General features: G+C 57.5%; 1 protein-coding gene across 3 annotated transcripts; it reads right to left on the minus strand.

Moving 5' to 3' along the window:
• Positions 1–3979: 3979 nt before the first annotated feature.
• Positions 3980–20479, minus strand: PIGQ (phosphatidylinositol glycan anchor biosynthesis class Q). 3 transcript variants are annotated; one of them, XM_066275418.1, is made up of 11 exons: positions 20356–20479; positions 14415–15113; positions 12360–12491; positions 12103–12223; positions 9445–9571; positions 8979–9132; positions 8728–8839; positions 7965–8045; positions 7263–7377; positions 5142–5203; positions 3980–4280 (listed from the first exon to the last, which is right to left on the minus strand). In XM_066275418.1, the coding sequence occupies exons 2-11, from the start codon at positions 15101–15103 to the stop codon at positions 4128–4130; spliced, it is 1746 nt and encodes a 581-aa protein (XP_066131515.1). In that variant the 5' UTR covers positions 15104–15113; positions 20356–20479; the 3' UTR covers positions 3980–4127. The 3 variants fall into 3 exon arrangements, with proteins under 3 accessions (XP_066131515.1, XP_066131513.1, XP_066131514.1); XM_066275416.1 differs by lacking the exon at positions 20356–20479 and adding an exon at positions 19148–19301; XM_066275417.1 differs by lacking the exon at positions 20356–20479 and adding an exon at positions 18882–19059.
• Between the last annotated feature and the right edge of the window lie 18 nt (positions 20480–20497).

The raw sequence follows: 20497 nt of genomic DNA on the forward strand, positions 1-20497 counted from the left end.
ACTTCCTAAAAAGCAGATCTGTGCAGAGGGAACAACACAGCAACCAGGCCCCAGAGCGCTGCCCCAAAGCAACCTGGCTGGCATGTCCTTCCTGCAGTAAGAACTTCCCTCCCAAAGGGTCACTGCACCTACACCGTGCCTTCAACAGCAGATGGTCTTCACAGACAGCAAGCCCATTCATGGGCTGCTTAGCATCACACCAAGTAAACCCCATCCCAAAGCTGCAGACAGCCTTGACTGGACCGCGAGCCCTTTTATTTTGGCAGGGTGCCTGGGGAGGCTTCCCAAGGAGGTTTCTCTGTGGGTGGGCAGCACCTGATGACTGCCTAGGCCTTTCTCAGTTGCATTCAGTGAGAGGCTCTCCAGGTATCCTCCTGGCCCCCTGGAGAAGCCGAACGCTGGGATAATTGAGGGCAGAGGCTAGCCAGAGATTGGCAGGGCCACTAGGAACCCTGATGCTCTTGCTTGTGCCTTTCCTCAGGCCATGTCCCCTCCCCCAGGAATGGCTGTTCCTGGACGCTGGATTGGAGCAGACATGGCCCCCTATGTTTACAGAAAGGGCGCCGGCACCCACAATACAGTGTTGGCAGAGACAGCCAGCAGGAAATCTTGTTGGCCCTCAGCAGGTCAGGGGTGGGGGATAGCGTCCCCAGAGAGGCCAAGGACTGAGCACTGACTGTTGCAGCACAGGGGAGCCACAGCTGGTGCTTGCCCATCCTTCAGACTCCAACTGGGACATCAGGCCAGGGGTCACTGTGCCCAGTTTTGAGCCTACCTCTGCCTTGGCCCTGCCCACTCCCTGCTCTGAAGTCACCCAGTCCCCTCTCCAGAGACTGGAAGCACTGAGGGGTTAACTTTGTTTTCTTTTTAATGATTTTATTTTATTTATTGATTTTCGTGAGAAAGGAAGGGAGAGAGAAAGAGTTAGAAACATCAATCTGTTCTTGTGTGTGCCCTGACCAGGGATCAAACTGGCAACGTTCGTGCCTCCAGACAATGCTCCAACCGAGCTATCTGGCAGGGACCTGGGTTAACTTTCTGTTTCTGGGGTTGCCCATCGGAATGGTTGGTGAGAAGTTATCACCTGCCCAGTCTTCAGAAGTGCCCTATTACCTCTCAGGACCTCCCCTGAAGGAGCTCCAGCATCGGCAGGCCTGCTGCCTGGTTCACTGTCACCCAGGAAAGAGCGAGAAAGTGGGCTCCACATGCACGGTTTTTGGCGGCCTTTCCCAGCACAGCCTGTGGAGCAGGTGCAAGCATCCCTGCTTTGTAGGTCGGGAGCCTATCCACTGGGGGTGATTCTGGGAGCAGGGGGGGCAACCACCTGCCGGGGCTTGTGATCCTTCTCTGGGATCCTGCACCTCAGATCCTGTCGGCTTTGGAGCACAAAGACACTGCTAGCGCCCACAGGCTCTAGGGCAGTGGGCCCAGCTGAGGAGGATTGCCAGAGGGGCGCCACTCCCTGGTGGCCAGGGGACCTAAGGACAGAGCAGCTGACTTCCCACTCAGTAGCATACCCTTGTGCAAGGACGTCCTGGGGCCCGCTGAGTGCCAGGTCTGGCCTGGGGGACTAGGGGACAGGACAGCATCCCAGCTCGAGGGCCCTTGGGCTGAGCACGAAGGACTTCATACAGACCTCCGCTTGCAGGCCCCGCTCAGCCCAGCCGAGGCACCATGTGTTGGGGGGCTACAGAGGCCTAGAAATTGTATCTGCTTTGGCTCTTACACCCCTGGCTCTGGACAAGATGGGGCCAGGCCTCCAGACCCAGCCTCTGTCCAGGCGGGGGGTGGGGGTAAGGGGAGAGGTCTAGGGCAGTGTTTTGAACTGCCAATCCACTGCTGAAAAACACTGCTTTAGGGTATCTTGCCCTCCCCTCCAGGAGACGCCCTGCCCTCTATGCTGTGTCCCAAGCGCTTTCCTCTGAGAAATATCTGGAGGTTAACCAATGGGACAGATGGAGCTTGGCCCTGAGGCTCTGTACACAGGCTCTTGGGAACACCCACAAAGGTTTCAGTTGCCCTGGATGCCCTGGCCCAGGTTGGGTACCAAGGAGAGGCCCCACTGAAGTCCCATAGGTGGACAGAACCAGAAACCTCTCTGTGTACATCTGGCAAGAACCAGGCCTGGCACCAAAGCTGTCACTCAGGAAGTGGACAGGCAGACCAGCACCTAGTGATGTGGCCACCATCTTGTGGCGGTCTGGGCCAAGCAGCAGGAGACCCAACAGGAGGGGTAAAAGGGTAAAAGTGGGCAAAGGGTGAGCAGGTCGGCCAAGAAGAGTGGGTAGAAAATTCAGCTCAAGTGCAGGTGTGGAGACTGTTCTCAGTAGGAACTGGAGGCACAGGCCCTGTCCACCAGGACCCAAGCAGGCACCCTCTGGGGGTGGAGATGCAGGACTGGAAGGTGCCGAGTGACTCCTCTTGGCCAGCCCCTTCCCTACACAGCCAGGACAACAGACGCAGAGGCCCCCAGAGGATCCGTGGAGGCTGTAGGACAGTAAGGGAGTAGAGTCTTCGAGTTTCAGGTGATGACCTGTTTATTCGTCAGAGCCAGGAGGGGTCACCCCTCAGCTGCAGGGAGGCCTACACCTGAGACCCCCATGCAAGGGCAAGCTGAGACCAGAAAGCAAGTGGCCCTGGGCCCACTCTCCCACATGGGGACGTCTTTAAGGGGCCAGCGCCTACATATCCACCCAGCAGACCTGTGGAGCCATGCTCCAGGAGACAGGGTGCCCAGTGCCCCCCATTTTGGCATCACCAGAAAAGGTGTAGTAGTCATCTCAGAATGGGGGGACCAGCTGCCCCACCACTCCTGGAGAAGGGGGCCCTCACTGTACATGGGGCAATGGGAAACAGTGTCACAAACATACAATAGGTTTTAATGTCATAGCAGAGAAAGGAGCCAGGACTTGTCCCACCAGATGTTGGGCTTTGGGAACTCCCCCAGGGACCCCCCCACTGTGGTCGCAGCCAAGGAATGCGAGTGGCAGAAGGGAACAGTCCCAAGTACCCTTAATGAGCAGGGAGCACTGCCCCACCCCGATTATGGCATGGAGTTTCCACCTCCAAGATGACAAACTACATGGGCCGTGGTCATATCTTCAGGCTTCCTTACTCCAGGGATTCTGGGGCTCATACCCCTAGAATCCAGTAGGCAGATGCAGCCTGCATGCCAGGACCCCTCCGTGGGGGCCATAAAAGCGTCTGCCCCAGAGCTGCCTGATTCTGCAAGAAGCCCATGAGGGGGGATGGAAGATCTGGCCAAGGGGGCTGTTCCTGTAGGGGCACAGGGTGGGCATGGAGCAGAAACCGGGCAGTCAGGTGGGTGGGCACTCAGCTTCTGGCACGGCAGTTCTGAGCACCCAACACGGACTGGCTCTGCACAGGGACTCCCAAAGGCCTGCGGAGGCTCCTCAAAGCCGTCTCCCCAAGGAGCATCAGGAGTAACCCTGTGCATGTTAGGGTGCGCGGCACTGGAGGAGCCTGCCTCAGGGGGGCTGCTGGTTTGGGCCAGGGGTCAGCCATTGCTTGGATCACCCATGTTGGCTGGCTGTTGCTCCACTGAGGCAGCTGGGAGGTGTTGGGGACTCCGGAGTACATCTTCAGAAAAACCCCCAAGGAAGGCAATGTTTGGGGCTCAAAGTCTCAAGAACTATTGAGTGCAACCTTGAAGGAATCGCTCTACCCCGTGACAGGTTGGGCCATCTGTGGAGCAGTAGTGATACCTGTCAGCTCACCCTACTAGGAAGGACATAATGGGCAGGGGCAGGGTCTGTGGGGGGTCAGGAGAGCTGGGTAGGCCTGGGGAACTGGTGGGCATTGGGCTAACAGTGCCATAACAACAGACTGGAGGTGGGTCCTGCAGCCAACGGTGCGTGTTGTGAAGCACAGGCCAGACGACCCCGCTGGCCACCCCTGCGCCCTCCTGCTCACCAGCCCTGTGACCTCAAATTCAACCTCAGAGTTGGGAGGACATGCGACAGGCATAGCCTGTGGAGGTCCCAGACTGGAGGCCGAGATGGCAGAGTGCAGGGCCACATGCTCCTTGACATCAACATGACCCTGGCAGGACAGGAGGCTGGCCGTGGCCACGCAGTGGTGCTGGACGGGCTGATGGCCAGGGTCTGTCAGTCCTGCTTGTCCCCTCTCTGCCTCCAGGGGTAGATGAGCTCCCCGAAGAACAGCTTGCGGCACAAGGATCCCCAGGAGTGTTTGGGGTGGCAGCCACAGCTGGGGAGGCGGTAGGTGTGCACCACGCGATTGTAGGGCAGGGGGTTTATCTGGAAGCACAAAGGCAGCAGTCAGCCTGGGCACAGCCCCCAGCTCTCTGGGGCTCAAGATCTCCAAATCTTGGAAACCCTCCTGGGGAAATCACTGCTCTAAACACTATGGGGCAGGACCTGCTGTACCCCCGCTGTGCTCCCGCTGTGGCTGACGGCAGCTCAGGAGGGAATGATCTGCTCTAACAGGTGGCAGAGAGATGGACCGGGCTGATAGAGTGCAGACCCTCCGCTCCAGCACCCACGGAGCTCCTAGCAGCCTCTTCAGGTGGGACTCAGAACACACTACACACCTGAGAAACCACACACAGCTCCAGCTGCCTCAGCATCTGACCTCTCACAGTGATGCTCAGGCCAACTGCACCTGCCTGGACCCAACACTGGCACCCAGTGCGTCACCCGGGGTAACCCGCAAGTAGCCTGCTCCCTCCTGAAGCCTGGGAGCACCAAGACTGTTTCAGATAAAGGAGTCAACAGAGAACACGTGTGTCCTGAGCCTTCGCCAATCTGCGCTCTTCACCTAGAACAACAGCTCTTAGGGCCCAAGGCAGGATTCAGGGACCCATGGCCAAGCAAGCAGGAGCCCTAGGAGGCCAAAGGCATATGACAGTATCGGGGATCCCATCCATGGGCCCTGCTGGGGAAGGTTCCAGGCAGAGAAGGTCATACCCTGAAGCCTTGGCGGTGGGAGCGTCTCCCCTTGGGGCCCACCCCTCAGCTCTGCTCTCTTGCCTGTACCTTACACTGGCCCATGATGCCCCAAACCCAGGGCGGCACAGAAGAGTGCCAGGAATACAGGCAGCATCGGGGGGGGGGGGTCTGTCCACAAGCAGCAATATTTGGGGTACACAGAGGCCTCACCTGCATCAGGAGTCGGAGGGGCTCACCAGCCTTATGCTCCAGGATTCGGAACTTCACGCCAGCTGGAAGGAGAGCAGGGTGTTTGTGAGGAAGAGGAGGGCCGTCCAGGGCTCCCAGGGCCCCAGGGCCCGGCAGGCTGCCCCAGCAGTCCTGCACTATGGGTCAGCAGAGGCAGGCACGGCCAAGGGGACTCTGGCCATCGAGGCCCCTTCATTTCTGGGCAGCACTCAGAGAGCTACCGGGGCTCTTCTGCCTTCCCATTCGCTTCTGAATGGGCCGCTGGGCTGATAGCAAAGCCTCCTGCACACGCCACTGACAGGACAAAACTGACACCCGGCCAGCAGAGCAGAGCAGCTGGGCAGCGGAGCGCAGCCTGTGTGGCTTTCCAGATGACGTGGGTCTCCCAGAGCCAATGGCACTTGCAGGCTGGTGGCTGTCCTACTGACATCTAAATGTCTTCCAACTTGTGTGTGTGGCCGACTGGGACCCACCACAGCCCTGGCCTGCAGTTTGGGCCCCCAAGCCCCGGGATTCCCAGGCTGAAGATTTTTTTGAAAAGAGACATAGAAGCTAATTATCATTTGATGAAGAGGCCCAAGGCAAACTCAGGGAAGAAGAGAGGAGGCAGCAGCATCTGCGGCCTTTCTTGTGAAGTTGAAACGCCTGCTCTGGCAGTGAGCCAGGGTGTGGGAGGAGGCTGCCAAGCCTCGGGCTCTCCACCAGCATTGTCCTGGCATTCTGAGGGGGGGGGGGCGCTGGAGGCAGAGTGAACATGGGAAACAAGCACATGCGTCCCTGGCCTGGCCCTCTGTGGAGAAAGTGCTTTCGAAGAGACTTTGGGGACACCCAGCAGGCAGACTTTAGGTTCGAAGCCTTTGGGACACCCATATGCACATCCTCTGGCTCTGAGCTGTCTGAGAGCAGCCACCACGAGCTGTGGGGCGTGCCCCAAGCTTCCCAGCTGCAAACTGGGTGCAGGGGCTTATGGGCATTGTGGACACCTTGGGGGCCTTTGAACAGCTACTGGATAGGGGCTATTACAAAGGGGCTGTGAACATTAAGCAGGGGAAAAAGTGCCCTGGAGGGCAGTAGTCAGGGTCCGAGTGTTAGGTCCAAGCAAACTAATAGGGGCTATGGTGGAGCTCTCCAAGTTCCCTGGTATGTTCAAAGCCCCTGCACCAATCCACCCTGTGACCAGTTAGGTGGGCCCGAGGTCTAAAGGGGTACAGCCTCCCCTTAGGGGCATACAGCCAACCCAGTGGTTAGTGTCAGCATGTAATCGGGTGGCCACCTGCACAGGGTGGGGCCAGGGGTAGCTGGGAAGGGGGCTGTTGTCCCAGCAGGTAGTGGTCTGCTGGGAGGGCACTCTTTTTTTTTTTTTTTTTAAACAGAGACAGAGAGTCAGAGAGAGGGATAGATAGGGACAGACAGACAGGAACGGATAGAGATGAGAAGCATCAATCATCAGTTTTTTCATTGTGACACCTTAGTTGTTCATTGATTGCTTTCTCATATGTGCCTTGACTATGGGCCTTCAGCAGACCACGTAACCAGCGACCTTGGGTCCAAGCTGCTGAGCTTTGCTCACACCAGATGAGCCCGTGCTCAAGCTGGCAAGCTCAGGGTCTCGAACCTGGGTCCTTCCGCACCCCAGTCTGACATTCCATCCACTGCGCCACCACCTGGTCAGGCTGGGAGGGCACTCTTGTCACAGATCTGGCCAGCCCATGTCCTCTATCTAGGCCTGCTGCCTCCACAGTTGAGGGGCACCAGTAGGCACACACAGCCCCACACAGCCACATGGAACACATCTTCTGTGAGCCACATTCAGGTACCACGTACACCACGGTGGACCGGTCTCAGGACAGAGATTTACACTTGTCAGAAAAGGATGAAAAAAAGGGAGGTTCGCCGTGTGGCCTCTGAACTTGAGCACCAGCTGGGCCCTCTAGTTCCAGCTCAGTGCAGGCAACTGGTCCAGCAGACACCCTGGGACCAGAAGTCTCTGTCCACCCTGGCCACCCGCCCTATGCACACCACTCCCAGGCAGGAAGCACACATGGTATAGTTGGTGCATCTGTAAAGCCCATGGGTGTGCCCACCAACCCAGCACAGACGTACCTGCGAGCCTGTAGGGCCGGCAGAGCCGGAGGCCGAGTGCATACAGCGGCAGGGAGTTGATAAGGTCCATGAGCAGATGGATCAGACCCTGCACGGTGACCACCAGGAGCCGGAGCTACAGCACAAATAGTGCTCAGGGCCTCTGAGCCAGAGCCATGGCCAGAGCCATGCTAGCATGCCCCTGAGCAGAACAGCCTGTCAGATCCTGGGCCACAGGGAAGGGTGACCAGGGACTCGAGCCTCGGGAGAGCATGGATTCCTCCCTGAGGAGGGCAAGGATCCCGTCCTGAACCTGAGGCCCAGCACCAGGAGGCAGGGAAGCCGCAGGCAGGAGTAGCTGGCCCTCCCACAATGTCACAGAGACAATGCTCTGGCCCAGAGAAATGAATCACCAACCCCTTGACCCAGGCCACCTAGGTGCTGCTCCCCTTCTTCTATCTGAGCCCCCTCCCCCGCGTGAGTAACTAAGGGGAAACCCCACCGTGACCCACCTACCATAGCTCCTGCCAGAGCAGTGGGTGGTGTTCCCCTGGGGAAGGACTCCTACTCCCTCCAGGGCTCCACACACACCACCATGGTCTAGAACAGCCACACCCCACATGGCCTGCAGTGCTGGGTAGCCTGCCCATTCTGCCAGGCTGGCAGGCACAGCTGGCAAGGACCCTCAGCCAGATGTGACACCCAGAGCCCCCCACAGCTCACCAGGGTGAACACCAGGTAGTACAGGGCCGTGGTGGGCAGCAGGAAGACCAGGATGGTGAAGAGCAGGGTCCCGATGAACAGCTACGGGAGAAGGGCACCCTCAGCACCAGCTGGAGCTCACACTGGGGACAGCCCGCAGCACTAGCCACACCCCTGCTTCCCATCACCAAGCTCATCCTATCACTGAGGAGAAAGGACCCCTGCTGGTGGGACGCTGACTTCCAGAGACCACTCAGGGAAGCCTGCTCAGGACCACTCTTGCCAGTGCCCGGCGGGAGTCACTGCGTGACCTCCAGACTCAGTGACGCAGGGGAGATGGTGGAGGAAAGAGGACCCGCCAACAGGGAGCACAGCCAAAGACAAAGGGGCTGTGAACATTAAGCAGGGGAAAAAGTGCCCTGGAGGGCAGTAGTCAGGGTCCGAGTGTTAGGTCCGAGCAAACTAACAGGGCAAGCCAGAGCCAGGCCCTGTGCCTAGGTCGCCTCCAGGACCCACTGCCAGAGTCACTTCTGGTGCCCACTGACCAGAGGTTCCCTGGGGCGCAGAAGCCTCCTGAGAGCCGGGTCCCCCTCCCACCTGCAGCGGGGTTCTGCACTGAGGGCCCCACGTGACCCTGCCCCTCGCAGACTCCCCAGGCCCCCCAGGGTTCATGCTGACTCTGCGGCAAGTGAGCTGCAGAAGAGGAGAGTGGCTGGGTTGAAGCTGGGAGGTCACACTGGCCAGTCGGGCCGGGGGCCCCCTCCCCTGCCATCTTGCCCACTACCTGGTCTAGATCGTAGGAACAGGAGTCCACCCTCTGGCGCAGAACATTCCACTTCTTTCCCCGGAACAGGCGCCAGAGTGAGGACAGGCCGCAGATCTTCAGGCAGTACAGCCTGCAGGATATGGGCACTGTCAGGGCTGGGCCTTGGAGCCCCCCCCCATAGCCACCCAGCCCCAGGAGCCTGCCTATGGTGCCCAGGACATGGAGAGCTGCCCTGGGCCAGCCTGCAAGGGTGGGGAGCACACACCCACCTGGCACCATAGACATAGAAGCAGTAGATGTGGAAGGTGAGAAGGGCGATGATGTCCGACAGGATGGACAGGGCAACTGTCAGGCCCAGGCAGGCCGAGAGGCCCACGTGCCACAGGATCCGCTCGACGAAGGGGGACATGAGGTGGATGTAGCCTGGCAAGAAGGGGTTCAGCCCTGAGGGGGTGCTCACTGAGGATGGCGCCTGAGGCTTCTGGAAACTGAGAGTGACAGACTGTGCCACTGGCCACCACTCAGCAGAGCAGCCAGCCTAGCACAGCAGGGTTCCACACACCCCGAATACCAGGAGGGCAGGAAGCAGGGACCAAGGGGACAGTGTTGGGCCTGGGCCCTAGGCCTGGGTCCCATTGCCCTGCTCAACCAAGGCTGGTGTCCCTGGGAGCACAGGCTTTAAGAGACAAATTAGGGTCACCAGGAAGTCCCACAGCCCCCGACCACAGCACTCACTGATCCACAAGTGGATGTGGTACAGGAAGAAGCGGCCCAGCACCTGGTCCAGCGCCCGGTTCATCTTGAGCCCAGCGGGGGCTCCCATCAGCCATTGCAGCAGATGCTGAAGCTCCTCAGCTACTCGCTGAGGGAACAGAGGGGCATGTTGTCTATAAGCTGGGCCAGCCCATCTGCGCAGGGCACAGGTAGCCTAGGCTCCCTCCTCCAGGATGGGCTCATGGGGTTTTCTACCCTTGTCTGGGCACGGAACCCATCTTCACAGATGTTCTGGGATGTGGGGCTGAGAGGCACAACCTACGAGGCCAATAGTCCACCCCTGGCCCTCTAGACAGGTAGCTCCTGATAGGAGTCAACTGCCAGATACAGCATCCTTTCCCTGTCTTACCAGTGTGGCCACTGTACCCACAGGAGCCCTCAGCCCCAGGTTCCAGGATGTGGGAAAGACCCAGGCTCACCGTGAACCTTGCAGGGGGAGCCCACTGGCTGTCCCAGCCTTCCTCCACCAACGACCCACCCCACCACCTGCAACAGCAGAGGCCTGGGCCTGCCCTGGGTGAATGACCTCAGGTGAGGGTAAGGTGTCAAGCCAGTCAGGGGCCCAGGTAGCAGGTGGGAGGGTGGGAGGGTCCCCTAGAGTGAAGGACAGATGGGGACTCAGAGTCAGGATCAAGGTCGTGAGAGCCAGAGACAGCACAGGGACGCTTGTAAGCAAGCAGGGAAGCTAACCAGCATCCTGGCTCCCCTAGAAGGAAAGCCAGTGTCCATGTGGCATGCTGGCCCCAGTGGGCAGGCCCTGAGGACTCTCAGCCTCGTCACCAGTGCTGGGGCCACAATCAGAGGTCTGCCTCCACCCCACCCCCACCCCGCCCGCCTTGCAGGCCTCTCCCAACCCTGCGTGAAGGCCTCAGCCTCGTTGGGAACAGTGAGAAGGGGAACAGAACATTCTTTATAAATAGAGCTTATTTAATATTTAAAGGATAAGAGCTTGGCAGCAGGAAGAGGCTTTCATTTTTAAATTAAATATTTATATTTCTGAGCAGTTTTGCAGAAGGGAGGTCTAGGGTGAAGTTGGCCACAGGCAGAGCACAAAGAAGCAGGCAGAGTAGCAAAGCTTCTCCCAGGCCCCAGACTCTCCCTTCTCCCTCCTCTCAGCCAGGCCACCCAAAGAAGGCATGGACACTCAGCCTGGGAGGGCTCCTGTCCACAGAGTCTGGCCCGGCCACAAGTAGACCAGTAACATGACTAGATGCTGATGACAGCCAGTAGAGGCCAAACCCCCACAGGCCACCCAGTCAGGCCTCGGTCTCGATCACAGGAGGCCCCCAACAGGACCTGTGGGGCCAGAGGGAATGCCCTAAGCAGGAAGACAAGCTCCGAACAGAACGGACAGGGCCTCTGGCTCTGAGGAAGGGAGGCAGAGAAGCTGAATGCAACAGGTGGACCCTGGAAGGGGGATATGGCAGCGAGGAAGGGGATGGCACCCGGGGCCTAGAAACATTGCCCAGACACGCAGGGCAAGCCCAGGAGCACAGCAGACGAGCTGGCACATCTGGATCTCAGCACAAGAGCTACAGAACCGATGCTGGAAGTGATGTGACCACTGAGGGGTAGGAGGCCAGAGCTCAACTGCACAAAGACAGCCCTGGATATAGGGAAGGTTTCCGTGATGCTGACCCTGCCGTGGTCCCAAGCCAACAGCCAGCCAGGAGAGCAGAAATAGTCACAGACTAGGGGAGGCAACGGGACACTGTAACACTGGGCCGGGTGGGGGAAGGGGCTCCCCCTAAAATCCCTGACCCACGGGTGGCCCCTAGACATGGCCATCTTTAGGAAGAAAAGGTAGACGCCAAGAGCTGCAATGTGACCCAGTGTGGGAGGGTGGGCACGTGGCCAACCCAAGTCTCCATAGCCCCCAGGGAACTGGTCTAAGGTCAGTGATGAGGGCAGCTTTCATGACCACAAAAAATGGAGGAGAGCCTGACCTGTGACAGTGCAGTGACTAGAAAGGCGACCTGGAACACTGAGGTCAGTGGTTCAAAACCCTGGGCTTGCCCAGTCAAGGCACATATGATAAGCAAGCAATGAAAACCTAAAGTGAAGCAACTATGTACTGATACTTCTTGCTTCCCCCACCCCTCCTCTCTCCGTAAAATCAATCAATTAAAAAAATCTTTTTTTTTAAAGTGAGAGGAAGGGAGATAGTGAGACAGACTCCCCCATGCGCTCTGACCAGAAGTCACCCTAGCAAACCCCATCTAGGGCCGATGCTTGGGTACCAAACTATTTTTAGCATCTGAGGCTGATGTGCTTGGACCAAACGATCTATTCTTAGCGCCGGGGCCATGCTCAAACCAATCGAGCCACTGGCTGTAAGAGGGGAAGAGAGAGAAGAAAGAGAGGGAGGGAAGAGAAAAGCAGATGGTTGCTTCTCCTGTGTGCCCTAACCAGGAATTGAACCTGGGACGTCCATATAACAGGCTGATGCTCTATCCACTGAGCCACCGGCCAGGGCCAAAAAAATCTTAAAAAAACAAAAAGGAAGAAAAGAGCTTCTCTTGCTGGTTGAGGGGCCTCTGCTGCCCCCAAAAGGGCCTCACCCCCACCCCAGGAAATAGGTGCTGGAGTCCAGACCTGGTTCCCCCCCATCCAACTCACATCAGCCACGGGGACAAGAGTATCAGCCAGCTGCCCGATGCAGTCTTTCCTATGGAGCCAGGACAACAGCGCGAAGCCTAGGGTCACATCGAGGAGCACGGAGACAAGCGTGTTGGCCTTCCTGGAAGGAGGGGTCCAACAGGAATGGGTGGTGAGGGCAGCCTGGCCAAAGTGGGTCAGTGAGGAAGGATCTGGTGCAGAGACGGGGGTATGGTACATCTGGCCACTGCCAAGTAGACCCAGGGTAGGCCCCGAACCTCATCAGCTGGGAGGGGTTCTCGGCCTTCTGGGTGCTAAAGATGAATGTGAGCTGCTCCAGCCGGTGCCTGAGCTGCTCCCACGTGGAGAGCTTGCTCCATATGAAGGGCAGTGGCCACAGCTTGAACACCCTGTAAAGGAGAAGAGATGGATAGGCCTTCAGCTCCTCCTGGGGCTCTTCTGCCTGCCAGAGAGCAAGGGCTGCCCCAGTGTCACCAACACCCCTCACTGCGCAGACAGGAAGCGCCAGGCAGGCTCAGCGAGAGTCCCTGGCGGCCCCAAACACTAATAGCCACATTCCTGAACTAAGCAGGGCAGGGACACAGGTGGGAGGGCCCAGATGAGCAGGCCAGCGGGGCTCACGGTGCATTCACAATGACTAACTGGGAGCCCAACTATCTCACAAAGCACTGACCCCAGGACAACTGAACCGCAGCAGTGGAGAGAACGTGCTGTCTCACCACCTAGCCCTTGCCATGCTGGATGTGTGACCCTCGTCAAGAGTCTCGGGGCTGACGTGGCTGCCCAATGAGACTGATTTTTCACCAAAGGAAGCACTGAACAAATGTTGAGGGAGGAGGTTTGCAAACAAAGATGAAGAAAGTGCCAGATTGCAACTCAGCTGTGCCCAGAGCCCCTTTCCACTCACACCCTGCTGCTGGCAGGGAACAGAAAGGGTTGTGCAAAGTGCAGAACCATCAGCCAGCACGCACTTGGACTCTTGGGAAGGAAGAGGGCTAGACCTTGAAAAGTTTAAAGACTCCGTCTCCAACCGAGCAGCTTTGAACCAATTCCAAGAAATAAAAAAAAGAAATGAAACGCGTTCAGCATATCCCCCACTACTACCAGCTCCAATCAAGTGGAAGGTGGCCTCACGCTGGCCGCACAGAGACCCCTGCCTGCACAGCGGCCTCCCCAAGGTCCAGTCCAGCCAAGCCCCGGGCAGCCCAGGCCCTGGCAGCATCCCTGGGCCTGCCCTGGGGGAACCAAGGGGGCTTCGCTGCAGCACAGTGACAGCCACGACTCATGTGAATATCCCTGTGCTCATAAGCACTACCAGTCATTGACCAACACCTGATTGATGGGCTAATTCATATTTGGGACACATGAGAAGTTCTTAACCTTTCTTGGGTCCTTTGAAAGCTGATAAGAGCTAAGAACCTTCTCTTTCCAAAATTGTACCTAGGCCCAGACACACTTTCACATACTTCATTCCAAGAGATTTTTGAAGCTCTGAAACCTCCCCATTCCCTACAGCCCTCACAACCCAAGGTGTGTCCACACACAGCTGCTGAGAGGTCTCTGCCTTGCCCTCGTGAGAACGCAGGACCAGCCCCCAGACCACACAATGTGTACCCTTGGGCCGAAGGGGAGGGGGTGCCTGAGGATGTAGCACAGCTGCTCTCCCCCAGGGAGATGGATTCTCACAGAGAGGGGCCCCTACAGCTCAGCTAGAAAACCTTGGTGCTGCCCCAACATTCCTCAGGGCCTTCAGGGACTTTTGCAAATCCCTTGGCCAAGTCTGAAGCCAGGAATGCTCCAGGTGATTCTCAAGAATGGCCAAGGCTGGGGACAGCCAGCCCACACCCATGGCAGTCAGTGAGTGGACGCGCCCCCACAGCCTCCAGGGCTACCTCCTGTGGGGCCTGGTGCTGGGGCTGAGGCTGGGGCAGTGGGTGGGCCAACGTGTGTTCAGGAGGATGGATAAGTCCCAGGCAGGGCAAACACCAGTCCTTGGTCAGCAACAACCCAGGCTGTCCGTCATCTCATGGGCTGAAGCCATTTGCGGTTCACCCAGTACTCCTACCCAGTGGGTCCTACCCAGTCACTGAGGTTGCCAGGAAACCTGGCTCTTCCTCAGGAGTGAGAGGCACTAGAATAGCAGCCACCGCCAGGACGTCCTCTGAGATGCTAGGGGAGGGAATATGGGAGAGCTGAAGCGTGGGGGGCAGCTGTGAGCCTCAAAAGGGCCCATCTGGGCCTCCACACGAAGGGGGTGGGCCTAGGACTCCGGGAGTCTGACTCCTTCCCACCCTGCCCCCAGGGGCACCTACCGGCAGGAGCTGGCAGCTGAGATGAGTGACAGCAGGCTGGCCAGCAGCAGGCAGACAGGCCCTGAGGCCCACTTGGCCAGCTCCACGAGGATGCTGGCCTCCACACCCTCTGACTGCCAGTGGCTCAGCTGCACGAGGCCCTCATCGAACCGGTCACTTCGGAAGAGTGCCTCACTTCGCGCCACCGTGTCGAAGATGGCAGCCAGGCCCCCGGCGCTGGCTGTGGCCCCCCCAGCCTGGCAGTCAGGCAGTGCTGCAGGTGGGTGCAGCTGGGACAGCAGCACCTTGCGCTGGTCATAGAAGATGAGCATAACCTGGTCCTCGCTGGGGGCACTAGCGGAGGCAGGCTTCTGCCAGCGGGTGGCCTTGCAGCTCCATAAATTGCTGCCCCTCTCCCGGCACAGCTGGAACCAGGGCTTGTGGGAGAAGATGGTACGCAGGCCCTCCAGGAAGTGACCCAGGCTCTCCTCGGGCTCCTGCTGACGGTGGCACCAAGTGCCCAGCACGGCCACGCCTACTCGGCCAGCCTGCCGCACCTGGGCCAAGAGCTCCTTGACGTGGATGGGGATGAAGGGAAAGTGCACCACAGCCAGGACCACAGCGCTGCTCTGCTCAGGGACCCACCGTCCGACTAGGAGGCCGCTGTCCACTGAGGCACAGCACGTGGGGAAGAAAGCCTTAAGCACCATCCTGGAGACACTGGAAGAGAGGAAAGAGGCTCGGCTCAGAGCTGCCACTGCTACTATGTCCCCATGATCCCACAGTGGCCAGCAGCACGGTGGCTGCAGGCCATGGCCAACGTGTAGCACAAACACCCCAATGGGCATATCACCGATGGCCACCGAGCCCACTGGTTTGGTCATGGAGGCTGGTGTGAGGTCCCTGGCTATACATCTCCCGTGGGTGCTACCCTCTCTTTGCCCCAGGCTGTTGTAAGCATGGGCCCCATATCACCCCTCATTCCTACCCCAGGGCTGGTCAGTGCTTTCCCCCATTTCAGAAACAAGCAGGCTGAAACAGGACAAGGTTACACAACTCACTCAGTTATTATTACAGGGAGTACAGAGATGAAAAAGAGTTGGTTGTTGTTGTTTTTTCTTTTTTTTTTTTTTGTATTTTTCTGAAGCTGGAAACGGGGAGGCAGTCAGACTCCTGCGTGCGCCTGACTGGGATCCACCCGGCATGCCCACCAAAAGGCGACGCTCTGCCCATCTGGGCATTGCTCTGTCGCAACCAGAGCCATTCTAGCACCTGAGGCAGAGGCCATGGAGCCATCCTCAGCGCTCGGGCCAACCTTGCTCCAATGGAGTCTTGGCTGCGGGAGGGGAAGAGAGAGACAGAGAGGAAGGAGAGGGGGAGGGGTGGAGAAGCAGATGGATGCTTCTCCTGTGTGCCCTGGCCGGGAATCGAACCCGGGACTCCTGCACACCAGGCCGACGCTCTACCACTGAGCCAACCAGCCAGGGCCTGTTGTTGTTTTTTCAGTAAGTTTCTTTTTTACTGATTTTTTAGAGAGAGAGGAAAGGGGAGAGAGATAGGAACCTTGATCTGGTCCTGTCTGTGCCCTGACCAGGATTGAACCCACAACCTTTGCGGATCGATATGCTGTGACCAACTGAGCTATCCAACCAGAACAAGAGGGAGGCTTTAACCTTTGTTTTTAAAGAAACTGATTAGTTTTATATAATGTGTTGCACATGGAAAAATGTAGTCTCATTAACAATTAAAGTAATGCAAATTAAAACTCTGAAGAAGCCCTGACCAGATTGCTTGGTTGGTAAAGCATCGTCCCAAAGCACGGAGGTTGCTGGTTCATTCCTGGTCAGGGCACATACAGGACCCGATCCATGTTCCTCTCTCTCTCTCCCTTCCTCTCTCTCTAAAATCAATCAATAAAAAATTTTTAACTTTGAAGAACCTTGATTTACTTACTAAGCTAGCAAGAATAAAGATAAAATTTAAACAACCCTGCTGGCGGCTGTGGGCACTGGTGCAGACACCCCAAAGATGCCTAGGGACATGCCTGGCACCCTGAGCCCACCCCTCTGCCCGGTGGGCCTCCTGGAGGAGCCTGGGGGCTCCGAGAACAGGCTCAGCTCTCACAGGGTTTCTACCTCCACTCTGCTCCATTCTGTGGCTGGGCCCATCCTGCCCTGGGAGCCCCGTCCATCCGCCACTTCAGGGCAGGGCTCCCACCAGCGAGATTTCCTCTTGTCATAGCGGAGCACCTCCTTTGGGTAGTATTCTTCCAACCAGGTACCTATCTACAAATAGGGAACAGAGAGCACCACCATCTTCTACCAGGATGAAGGACACCAGACTTCCTGGCCTCTCACTACCCTCACATGGCTTCGGAGCAACAAGAAGTTCCAAGTGACTGCAATTCCTGAAGTTTGTGGGATCCTGAGCCTTAAGTTGCCAAGAAGTAAGCTCACTGGGGATGCGAATTTCTCAGCCAGCACTTCATTCTTCCACCTGAGCCCTCCCAGATGGGGCCTGACAGGCAGCAGGACCTCACCCAGCAGGAACTGAGGACATTCATCTTGAGTCATGCCCTACTTCACCATCAAAAGAGCAGAGCAGCTGCCCTGAGCTAAGACCACCCCAAGTTGGAGTCCACACTGGAGGATAGAAACACAGGCTTTGTATATGTGCTGCTGAAGAGAGCACTAGAAACACAGGCTTTGAACTGAGCCTGGGCCTCCAGGTCTCAATGTACACCAGGCGCTTGGGGACAAGACGACGGAGAGAGAGAGAGAGAGAGAGAGAGACACACACACACACACACACACACACACACACGTTAGGGCAGTCTAACATTGTAGAAGGCACAGGGAGCCTTATCCTGAGGAGCAGGGGGCACTGGGAGGCCTCACACAGACACAGGCACCCAGGGCTTAAGAGGCCACCGATGTGGCTGCGCTCCTCCCCTGCAGGTAGCCAGCCTGGGGTGAAGGGTCAAGGTTTCTTCCAGCCAGCTTATAAAAAGGGCTTCTCACAGCTGTAGATTTCAGAAGAAAAGGGCCACTCTGAGTCCAACAGCAGCAGAACTCCCAAATGCCCTTTCCCCAGTGACGAGGAAGGGAAAGCAACAGTGGAAGCTGGCAGGGGAAAGCCTGGAGTCTGAGAGCATCCCGGGGCCAAATCCCTGTGGCCATCGTCAAGGGCATCCAGGGCCAACCTGTCTTCCTGACCTTCCTACAGGACTGCCCTCCTGATGGCATCGTGAGAGGAACAGAGCAATTCTGCCTTTGAGGCAACTGACTTGGCAACCACCATGGGGACCAGCCAGCACAGTCCAAGCCTCTCAGTGCCAGCCTGTGGGGACATCCCAGCTCAGCCAAGTGACACCATCACACCCTGCCTAAGGACTCCTTTCGCAGGAACTCAGGAAAACTGCTCATGGCTACTGCTGGAAAAGAAGCACAACTGGCCGAATGGTGAACAGATGCTCTGGGGGAAGTTGATTACATGGTGTGTTCACTTTGGGAAAATTTGTCACATTGTGCCCTTTCTTTGTATTAATTATGCTCCATCTACAAAGCTTACAAGAGAAAGAAAGAAAGAAAGAAAGAAAGAAAGAAAGAGAAAGAAAGAAAGAAAGAAAGAGCAGCTACCTATGTCTAAGGAAGAGCAGAGAGAAGACGTTGATGTTGTTATCCGTGGGGTAGCAAGAAAGAACTCTTAACAGATTATGGGGCAAATTCCCATCCCCGCTCCCACCTCAGCCTCTGGGAGTGATGAACACAAAGAAGTCTGCTCAGATCAGACAGCCAGAAAGAGATGAAAGAGCAGGCAATCGATAGCAGAGGTGCAGACGGGAGAAAGCAGGGCAGTAACTTGGGTAATGTGCACATCTGTAAAGACTGTGATAAAATAAAATAAGCTAGTGCACATACCTGGAAAAGCCTCCCAGTTAAGAATGACACCAAGTTCCCTTGTGAAATGGCCCACTCCCAGATCAGTCAGGATCTCTGGGACACCCCTCCCCACAGAACCAGAGGCCAACAGTCTACCTTAAGAAGTGGAAGTTCTACTTCCCTCTCATCCTCTGCATGAACTGATTCCGGGGAGAAAACCAAGTTATGACTGACTGGCCAGAAACATCTCACTGGCTGAAACCTTCCTCTGTGAAGCCTTCCAGTCACTGCTCTCAATCGCTTACAAAAATGTTAATTTTTACCCCTATGTTGTTTGTGCTTTAAAAAAATTCTTTTCCTCATATTTTGTACACAGTGCTTTTTCCCCACTCATTTCAAAAGAATGGACATGAACTTAGAATTCTGTTTTTGCCCTTTACTGCAGTCAGACCCAACCATAAAGTGCTGACGGTCAGTTCCTCTGACCCTGAATACCCTTCCAAAGAGTCCACAGCGGGGGCCTAAGTTGGGTGGATCAGAGAGAACCGGCCAGGCGCCCTTCACCCTACAGGGTGTTGGGACCAGATTCCCCGCCAAGAGCACCTACACTGCCCGGTCACAAATCCTCCCTCTGGGAAAACGGGCTCCTGACGTGGGGCTGGCGGGGGCCTCTCGCTGCCTTCCTAAGTCGCAGGCCGGCGCCCTTTTTTTCAGATGATCAGAGACTCCGAGAGGCAAGAGACCTGTGCCGACCCCGGAAAAAGATTCCGGGAGACCCTTTCCCTCCTTCGCCTGTGCCCAGGCCCGCGGCCGGGACGGGCAGCTCCTCAAGGTCACAGGGCACGAACGCCAGCCCTCTATGCAAATGCTCACCGGCTGCTCCCGGGGGCGGGTCCCGGATGGGGTTGGGGACTGCGCTGGGCGGGCCCGGGCAGACAACTGCTGTCGTAGCCCCCAGCCCTGCCGCAGATGTGCCGCGGGACACCAGCCCCATTTCCGCCGACTCCTAACGTTGCCGCGTGACGGTCCGGACCCCAAAGGCGCTCGGGCTACCCACCGGCCTTGCCCGAGCGTTCCGTGCACGCAACGTTCCCGTCCCGGGAGCCCTTGGCTGGCGCAGCGTCGTTACCGCCCCACAGCCTCCTTGTTCGCCCCCGCTGCCTCCTTGACCCTCCCTGCAGCATCCTTGTGCCCCCCCCCCCCCAGTGTCTTTGTGCCTCCCTCAGCGTCCTTGTCCCCGGTCCAGTCTACCTGCTGTATCCCCAACACCCCTGCCTTCCAATTCCTCCACCTTCCCACAGTTGCCAAACCTCCCTAGGGTTTCTCCATCTGAGGGACCCAGGCTTTTGAGGGCCCCCACCCTTTCAGGGTGAATGCATCCCCAGCCCCAGGCTGACCCCTTTGCACACTGGAGAGGGCTGCCCCAGTTCTCGCCCCCACCCCCACCCCCACCCAGGACAGGTGGGCTAGGAAGTTGTTGGGCCCTGGAGGACCAGCCCAGAGGCTTCAGCCACCTGATCTTATCATCAGGAGGAGCCCCTGGCCCCTCCTGCTCCAGGGAACACTCACCCCAGCACCAGCAGCAACTACTGAGTACCTACTGCCCAGGCTTTACATTGACCCGTTCCATCCTCTCACCCACTGACTGAGACGTATGGAGGGAATCTTACCAGAAGTGAATGGCCTCAAAACCACAGACCCCAGTGTCCTAGTGATAGGAACATCCCCTCATCAGCCCTCAGGGGCAGGACCAGGCGCTGTCCCCTTCCCCTGAAGACCCCTCGCTGGAACCTGAACCCTGTCTGAGCACCAGACTCAAAGTCACCCTGCACTTCCCCACCCTTTTGGGGCCTCATTTCCCTGCTGTTTTTAGGTAGCAAGTTGACCACTGCCCAAAACTCTCCCAGCACCCCCAGGCATGAGCTGTTGGGTCCTGGTTTACAGAGGAGAAAATGAATGATCAGGTACCCTGTGAGACAGTCTCACATGGGAGAAATGGCTAGGGCCATGGAAGCTCCCAAACCAGCCATGTGACACCCCAGGGTGCCTCCAGGATAGCCATTTCTCTGCCTCCCCCTTACCTCAGCTGGGCCCAGAGAGGCTGCAGGAGGCTCAGAACCTGGGGCGTCTCTGAGAATGGGGGACTGTGAGGGACCGCACCCCTGCCCAGGCCACCCAGCCTTGCCGAACCCAACCCAGCCACACCCTCCCTGCCTGCTTGTG

Source organism: Saccopteryx bilineata, chromosome 4 (assembly GCF_036850765.1).
Source record: "Saccopteryx bilineata isolate mSacBil1 chromosome 4, mSacBil1_pri_phased_curated, whole genome shotgun sequence".
NCBI lineage: Eukaryota > Metazoa > Chordata > Mammalia > Chiroptera > Emballonuridae > Saccopteryx > Saccopteryx bilineata.